The sequence below is a fragment of the Schistocerca americana genome, chromosome X (genome assembly GCF_021461395.2).
Source record: "Schistocerca americana isolate TAMUIC-IGC-003095 chromosome X, iqSchAmer2.1, whole genome shotgun sequence".
In the NCBI taxonomy this organism is placed as follows: domain Eukaryota; kingdom Metazoa; phylum Arthropoda; class Insecta; order Orthoptera; family Acrididae; genus Schistocerca; species Schistocerca americana.
In genome coordinates, this window is record NC_060130.1 from 220,521,966 (window position 1) to 220,529,945 (window position 7,980).

At 40.0% G+C, this 7,980-nt stretch overlaps 1 protein-coding gene across 1 annotated transcript in view; it reads right to left on the reverse strand.

The window, feature by feature from the left end:
* LOC124556461 (glutamate receptor-interacting protein 1) overlaps nucleotides 1-7,629 on the reverse strand; it is a 615,250-nt gene extending 607,621 nt beyond the window's left edge. The window contains exons 1-2 of the mRNA XM_047130411.1: nucleotides 7,601-7,629; nucleotides 3,287-3,352 (exon numbers count right to left, since the gene is read on the reverse strand). Of these exons, the coding sequence (XP_046986367.1) occupies nucleotides 3,287-3,335 (49 nt within the window). The 5' untranslated portion in view covers nucleotides 3,336-3,352; nucleotides 7,601-7,629. The remainder of the gene's footprint in view (nucleotides 1-3,286; nucleotides 3,353-7,600) is intronic.
* Nucleotides 7,630-7,980: the final 351 nt, after the last annotated feature.

Below are 7,980 nucleotides of genomic sequence, written 5' to 3' on the forward strand. Positions count from 1 at the left end.
GATCATTTTATGGTATAGTTATTCACTGTATGCCAGATATGTTAGTTCTACCTCTGCTAGACACTCTGTGACAATGTTCTCATTCATTCATTGTGACACCTGCAATATATAACCAAGTTTAATATATTTCGACGATGATTTCTTTTACAAAAGTCTGATTATGCTTAAAATGCAAGTAACGCAATTTACAATTTCAATAATTTTTAACTTCTAAAAAAAATTAACTTTTTTATCCTACATCGTATTGGTATAATGTTACCCACTTTCTGGTTCACTATATTTTTCATCCATTAGGTATATATATATTTAAAATGGCGGAACTTTCATTTTAACAGAAATCTGTGACTTCTAAAAGTCCTTCCGAAAACGAGCCTGGAAAGTGTCGAAAACTAGTTTACGGAAATTAAAAAATATTCCGTAAGTGATTTGTAGCTGTTGACTCTATTAATATACAGTCATGGTGTTCAAAAGTATTCGTAATGGATAAATTTAATCATCTATTTCTTATTTATATATTTTAAATTACGTTGTGAGTAATTTCATTATACTAATTTATTTCTGGAATTGAAAGAATTTCTGATCACTCATAAAGCAAAAGGAACCTGCAAGGATACTAATTAATTATGTCTGAGTCAGATACTTGCTGCAGGTGTGTTCTAACACTGAGAATGACGATTGCTCTAAATTATTAATGCAGACTTGCGTGGTATCCTACACTGTCTTTGCAGCAATGCTATTACAGACTTCGGTTTCCACGATAGTGAGCATAATTTTCTACCTCCAAATTACTATCTGACAAACGCTCTCTCTACAAGAGCATCGCTGTAGTTACACTGTCGTCTCATATTCATAAATGCTGAGACGAGATCAGTTCTATGATTTGCAGAACTGAAGTACAAGTCCATCCGTTACGTCAGCAGATGCAAGTGGGTTTCTGAAGGAGATGTTGGCATTACAATATATGAATGATAACTCACAGTGGCTGATGTTAGGTGCCCATCTTCAAGCTACAAATACGCATATTTGCTTTGTGTTCAGTCATCGATTTTGGCCAAAAATCTTAGTTATTAAAGCAGTTGCTTGTTATCGATATTAACAGACATTTCGAAGATGCCGTATTAATAACGAACATATCATGATTACTTGTTAAGTTTTGCTAATACTGAATCTTACAAGTCTCGTATATACCGAAATGTTATTGCGCCATCTCAGCAATTAGTCACATGTTTATCAAATTGCTGTTTCCCTGTGGTCACAACTGCAGATTTTCTTTTGTTATATCCTTTTCAAACTTATGTGAGGAACAACTGTTTCACATAGAAACCTGTTTCAATTACCGTACTATTAGCTTATAGTTATTAGCAATGAGATGCACGTCGAATTAGTTTATACATCAAAGTTTACGTCTCAATGAGAATGGTCACCAAAACGTTTTATAATACATATTCTAGATTAACAAAAATCTAAAGGTTTCGTTGAGCATCTGAGAATCTGTTCGCGTAGAGCTGAAATTCTTCCTTCGACACACATAAAGGATTCGTTCGGTTCATTTCCTCAAAGAAATCAATAAACACACTTTGAAGGCAGATATAGCACAACTGGTATTCTAAAGAAAGCGAAATATTTGGTTCCATACGTTGGCGTCGGCAGTCAATACGGGCGACGCAGCTGGGATCAAGAGAATAAATCCTCCAGCAGGAAGCAGGCGCAGCATCCCTGTTAACAGGGAGTCCTCCTAAAAATAAAACTGCTATAGAATCCCCAAACAGTCTGTAGCTACGACGACGGAAACATTCACGGCCTCCGTACACTCGCGGTCAACGAGCTTATGTTCCCGCTTTTTACAAAGTTCGGTGTACGTAAATAAACCTCGAAAATAAATGTTGGGCGCTCATGTGAACTACCATAATTCTTCCACAAGGCCGTTTCCTCCGGTATATCCTCCATAAAATTGCATTTCCTTCGCACGATTTCCATCGTTTCCGCTTTGTGATTCATTCTTGTGTGTTGGGAACAAGCCAGAGTTTCAATTACACTAATGATCATTGTTAAATTATATCGTTCTTTTGCTAAGACAAGTGCTTCAGTAGTGTAAGTTTTCATTAACAGTGTGTAATTAAATGCTTGTTGTTGTTTGACAGCAAGTATCAGCTCATATTGAAGCTGTGCTGCAGTAAATGTGTTACACTGACTTCTAAGTGACCTGATTCTAGATCGTGGAGAGTATTCCATTTTTAAAACTGTAATGACCGATAACTTTAGAACTGTATGTACCACACCGGTATCTCTGACTCAAAACTCTCGCATACTTAGATTCCCCTTTTGTTTTTCAGGATAATCTGAATGGGAGAATTACAGAGAAACTAAAATGCAGGCGTGTAGTATGTACAGGGGTGATACCTAACGCAGGCAGGAGAGCTATGATTTTCGAGGTTCTGTGCAGAAGTACTTATCTTAGGAAAGGCATGACGAAATTCATCACCGATATATCATCTCAAGGAACCAAATGGATGATATCTGAAACAATACGATCTTTCTGAACCAGTTCAAGCAGATCTTAGAATGGTTCTTTAAGCAAGATCACCGCTGATTTCTCCTTTAATTTTTCTGCTACTGAGGTAGTGTTTTCTCCAGTCCGTCATCTACCTCTCCTCGAGTGCCACGTGCCTAGGAGATGGGGTTTTGATAACATTCAGTGTCGCCCCACTCATCGACCCACGTCTTTTTTGTTTCCAGTGAACTTCGGTTCGTGTTCAGATAAACATGTAGCCTTCCTATAAACTCAGGATAACATGCCAGTGTGTTGAACATGATGTCATATTCCAACGACCTCAGATTGGCGTTCTTCTTCCTTACAGCATTAAATGATTATCATTCTCGTTTGAATTACATGTAAGTCGCTCATTGTACTATTTTTCTATTATCGACACATTAGAGTTTATAAATTATTTGGATATTAGAATGCCTTGTAATCAGTTTTACTTCTTAAACATAATTTTACATACTGTGAATAAAACAGATCTGCTGTACGACACTGCATAGCTGTTTTTCAATTTTTCCAAAAGACTCACAGATTTTGACAGCAAACGCGAATGAGGGAAATGTAATTCGAAAGACGGAACAATTAACATCTTTGTTTCGAGCCCTTTATTGATGCGCTTCATTTTCATTTCAGATGAAAATAGCATCATCCAGCCTTAAACAGTACTGTTTGTTATGGTTGGGTATATTAATCTGCTATGCACTTAAATTGTTATTACAGATAAATGCTGTTATGATGACTTACCTGCGCCTGCCGTCTGTGGTTTCCTGAACATCCTCCAGAGCTTCATCATAGGAGAACCCGTGAGTCCTGCAACAAAAGTAGGGGCTGTTACAATTCCTTGGCGCTCACATTCAGGTTTCAGTGGCACGTATTTTAACTTCTGATTAATGGCAACTACGTAGGTTCAATTAGAGGCGCCTTTTTTGTATCAATTTCGAAACACAAGAAGTCCTCTCAGTGGAAACTCACACGCCGGTGGCTCGAAGCCAACAAAAGACACTTCCAGCTCAGAAATACTAAAAAACAGCGCTGCTTATTTGAAGATCGGTTAGACAGTGACGTAGGAATATCTTCTCTTGCCACCGGCTGCGACAGAAATGTTAATTAGATGTAACTGGTGCAAAAGACTGTATAAGTGGCGCGAAAGAGTACGGTGAGCAACAAAACCATGTAGAAAGTAAGTTTCCAACTACTGACAATACAACGGTCTCGTTGGTTGATACAGATTGCTTGAGGCAGTATCGCAATAAAGAACTTAACAATTTTACGTCCAAGACGGTCTTTATGAAGTGTTATTTTAGCTACGTTTTCAGAGCCATTACAAGCTGCCTGGAAGCTCAGTTCGCATTTCATAAAAACAAGAAAAAGTATGTTCGGTAATTACGTAGTCGCCCGACTTATTACGTAAGCAACATTGCGCGAAAATGTATATGTTTCATAATACTGAATTTTTGGAAGGAATGACTTCTGTACATTCAAGGTATACTACCTTTATTACTCAGTGTTCCATGACGCACTGGTTAAGACGTTCGACTCCTATTCGGGACGAGCGGCGTTCCATCCTGCATTTGGTTTTCTGTGGTTCCCCTAAATCACTTTAATCGGACGCCAGGATGGTTTCATCAAGGTGACGTTTGATTCCTTCTCCATCCCGGAATTAGTCCTCTGTTTATAATGACGTCGATCCACAGCGGGTGTTAATCTCTAAGTTTTCTTCCTCTCTCTCTCTCTCTCTCTCTCAAGGTAGTGGTTAATCTAATGTGAAGTAAAAAGGTAGGCAATGTTCATTCTCCGCGTAGTCTCAAATGCCACACGCACCCCTATAATGGACAAATGGGCACAGAAACCCTGATTCGTTGTTGTTTTAGCCGATCTGCACATTGTAATGAAGAAATTTGCCCTACAAACAGACGTGGAGTTTGAGATACACAACTACCGATACACACCACGCTTATAATGTTAAAGAGATCAATAGCTGTGAAAGATCTGTCCGTATCTGATACTGAACTTGTAAGTAACAAGCGACAATGTTCTTCGGTCATAAATGAGAAAGGTGTTTGTAATTCAGTGCTGGTATGCCGCCATTTATGTGTGGAGGAACTTCCAGCATTGTCATCCCTGTTACTATGAGGATACGGATCTGAAGTTGCATTTTATTGAGAGCTGTGTTAATGACGTGGCACTCTTTTTCGATCAGACGAACCCACACCGAATGTTTGAACTAAAATAATTCTGCATCAACTCTCCCATTTCGGCTGTTTTCTTGCATCTTTTGTGTGAAATGCAGTACCTAACTCTCTGATTGATACTGATGTTATATTTGAAACTACAAATGGAACTCTAGCAGCGCGTGTGGGCGTTTTCGTGACACGTGATACAAGCGTAATGGCTGACCCGTCACAGCTCGTCTGACGTGAACGAGTTGCAGTTTATATCAGGCAATCACTTGTGGATCATATACGACATTACGTTCACTGAAACACACACATAGGGGGAATAATGTGATCTTAAGGTGCTGAATATCTGCAAATTTTAATATCAGCCTTCCAGAAATAATTTGTTGAGGAAACTGAACTACTGTAACAAGTACATGTTATGAACTGAGCTCGATACATCTTCTTTAGTTTTACGTGTGCGTGCATGCGATGTATGAAAAGTTGTTTCACGATTATATCGGTGAATAATATTTGACGTTTTTTGATGGTAACTGCTGCTAGAATTTCACGATATTCCGGCACGTGTAAGTCACAGATTTTAAACAGTGCGTAAAGCCGATTCCGACAAATAACAAACCAATAAAGATGGTCATGTGGAAGCAGAGCAACAAAGTTGCTCTATTTCAGCTGCTGTAACTGCTAGCAACACTGATATGGGAATGTTAAATTACGCGTAAATCCCATTTTTTAGAAAAAAGTTGTCAATAAGCTGCAAATCACAACGGAGTAAGAATCTTTCATAACAAAAGCTACTTCCATTCAGATCAGTAAAACAACTACAGCACTATCGTTTGGGGTTCTTAATAATTGATATATGTATTGAAATGGCTCTTTCGTGACACGTGGTACTTTGGATTTATTTAACCTCTCGGACCTACTGGTGTCCTTCGTTGCTCGAATGCAGGATTGAATCAGTCGCTACGAATTTCGCACTAAAGTCATCTGCAATTACACTTTTATTGTTATTCAGTCTTTTTCTTGTGCTGGATTTGTGCCACGTAGTTATCAGCTCAGGACAAAACACAATCTACAGGTACTGACATTTTTCGGAGCTACATGTCTACTACTTTTCTTGATACTGAATATGTTATGGAAGTGGAAGGACAGTAACAAACCACGCAAATAGATCTTTTAAATCTGCAATGATCGTCGCAATCTTGAACGTAGATAGAGGTACATTTTCTTATTAACCATAGATTCGTCGTCTACGCAGAAGCTACTATGCAAGTGTGTACAGCAGACTGCTTCTTCTGTCACTTTGATCTTTGCACTGGTGTTCACGCTGGAAGGACAGTAGGCGGTACCTGAATTATCAAATAAGACATCACCTGACAGCAGTTGTCGCTTAATGTCAGTTGATATTAAATTCGTTTGAAGTGTGGCATACTATCATCGAATATCTTACATTTTCAATTTGAAAAAAAACATTATAGGCATCAAAATTTCGCCTGATGGCACGACCAAGTAATGCAAGTATTCAGATACCGAAGGTGAGCCGTCTCTGCGCCGTGACGGTCAACACCTCTTTTGGAAGCAGCAGTCAATGCATGTATCTGGTGGTCCACTCAGTTCACTGTAACATGTAACAAGTACGTAAGTTAAATATTGAGCGTTGTTGTTTTCCGCTTTGCTCTTAACAGCGAACTAGGAGTCTGTTTCGTATTATTGGCTCTTTGGGGCGAAATCTGATTTACTTTCTTTTCTATTACATTACTGGGTCAGTTGTAAATAGCTTTCTAATGTTTACATGCATGCCCTTGTCCGGTACGTAACACTTCCGTCGTGAAGTGACAACTGTCATTTGTGTCAATGCTCCGGTAAAAATTTTTATCAGCGATCGTATTAACCACAGCCGCATCTTTATTCTGATTTTAACCTAAAGTTATTCAGATGCTGAGTTAACACTTCACTGTACAATTACTTTGCTATCTCTGTCCTACGAAATCTGAGACAACCCCGCCTACCCAAGAAACACATTATTAGCGGGGAACCAAACCTTCAGAGAAATGAGTCGCCAGCTCGAGAAACTCATCAGGGTACGTGCTGGAGAGAACGGAAATGCTAACATCGACGATGACAGTGTGTATGTATCCGAAATGAATTTGGTCCCGCTAATAGGACTCTGTTCAGCAGGAACTTCCGCATTCACTTCGCAAAGTCAAGACGAAAATGTAAACTGCGCATGACTATACATTATTCAGAGTTGCGGGAAAAGCTACACGCTACTCTGTGGTATCAATTTTCTCTTGCCTTACAACGGAAATTGAAAAGAAAGGCGTCGTATTTTCGACCTCGAGTAATTTTTGTAATGACACACTCTCTCTACTCCCCGCAGAAAATCCTCACAACTATTTAGAAACTTCACTAATAATTCATTATCAAAATGAAAAATTTACAGTAAATACTGTTCAAAATAATATACGACAAGCTGTATGTGGGATTTAATAGTAATTTACCGAGAACCTAGTACGCTTTGTGTAGCCCTAAACTGCACATAATGCTGTTACATTGCATTATGTGAGCATGATAAACTTCCATTTACGTCGGTTCCTTTGAGTGACGTTGCGCTTTGCTAGGCACGGTCTTATTAGATTGCCTCATCCAGCCTTAGAACCAAATCAGATGACGATTTAGAGGAGAAACTAGAGGTAAACGTCGCACGAACTGTAAGAAAAAATCCGAGAACCAACCTGGCGACGGAGCCTGAACCTTCGAGCTTGTAATCTGACACTTCTGAGCGGAACCACCAAACCACAATAGTAATAGCAACAAAACATTGACATGAGAACAGTTGGACAGATAGGCACGTGGTAGAGCGGGAGGAGCAGCTGAGACTCACCGCAGGGCGCAGTCGTGCGAGCGCAGCGTGGGCCCCGCCGCCACTGGGGCGCCGCGCCGCGGGCCGGAAGCCGTGACAGCCGCTCTGCCGGCAGCCTTCACAACTACTCCGCTGCCACAAAAACACCACACGTGGCCTGACACACACCTCGCTAATTACACCAACCCGCTACCGGCCTGCCCACAAATTCTTCATTCCGCCCCTCACTCTGCGTTTCTTATTGCCGAGACGGGCACGACTGGACTACCGGAAGGACCTTACGATACGGCTCTACCTATCAGCCTAAACGCGAACTCTGCCAACCGACTTGGACTGAAGAGAGGTTAGGGTTTTTACGTCTGTTTGACATCTAGATCGTTAGAGACTGATGACAAAAGCAA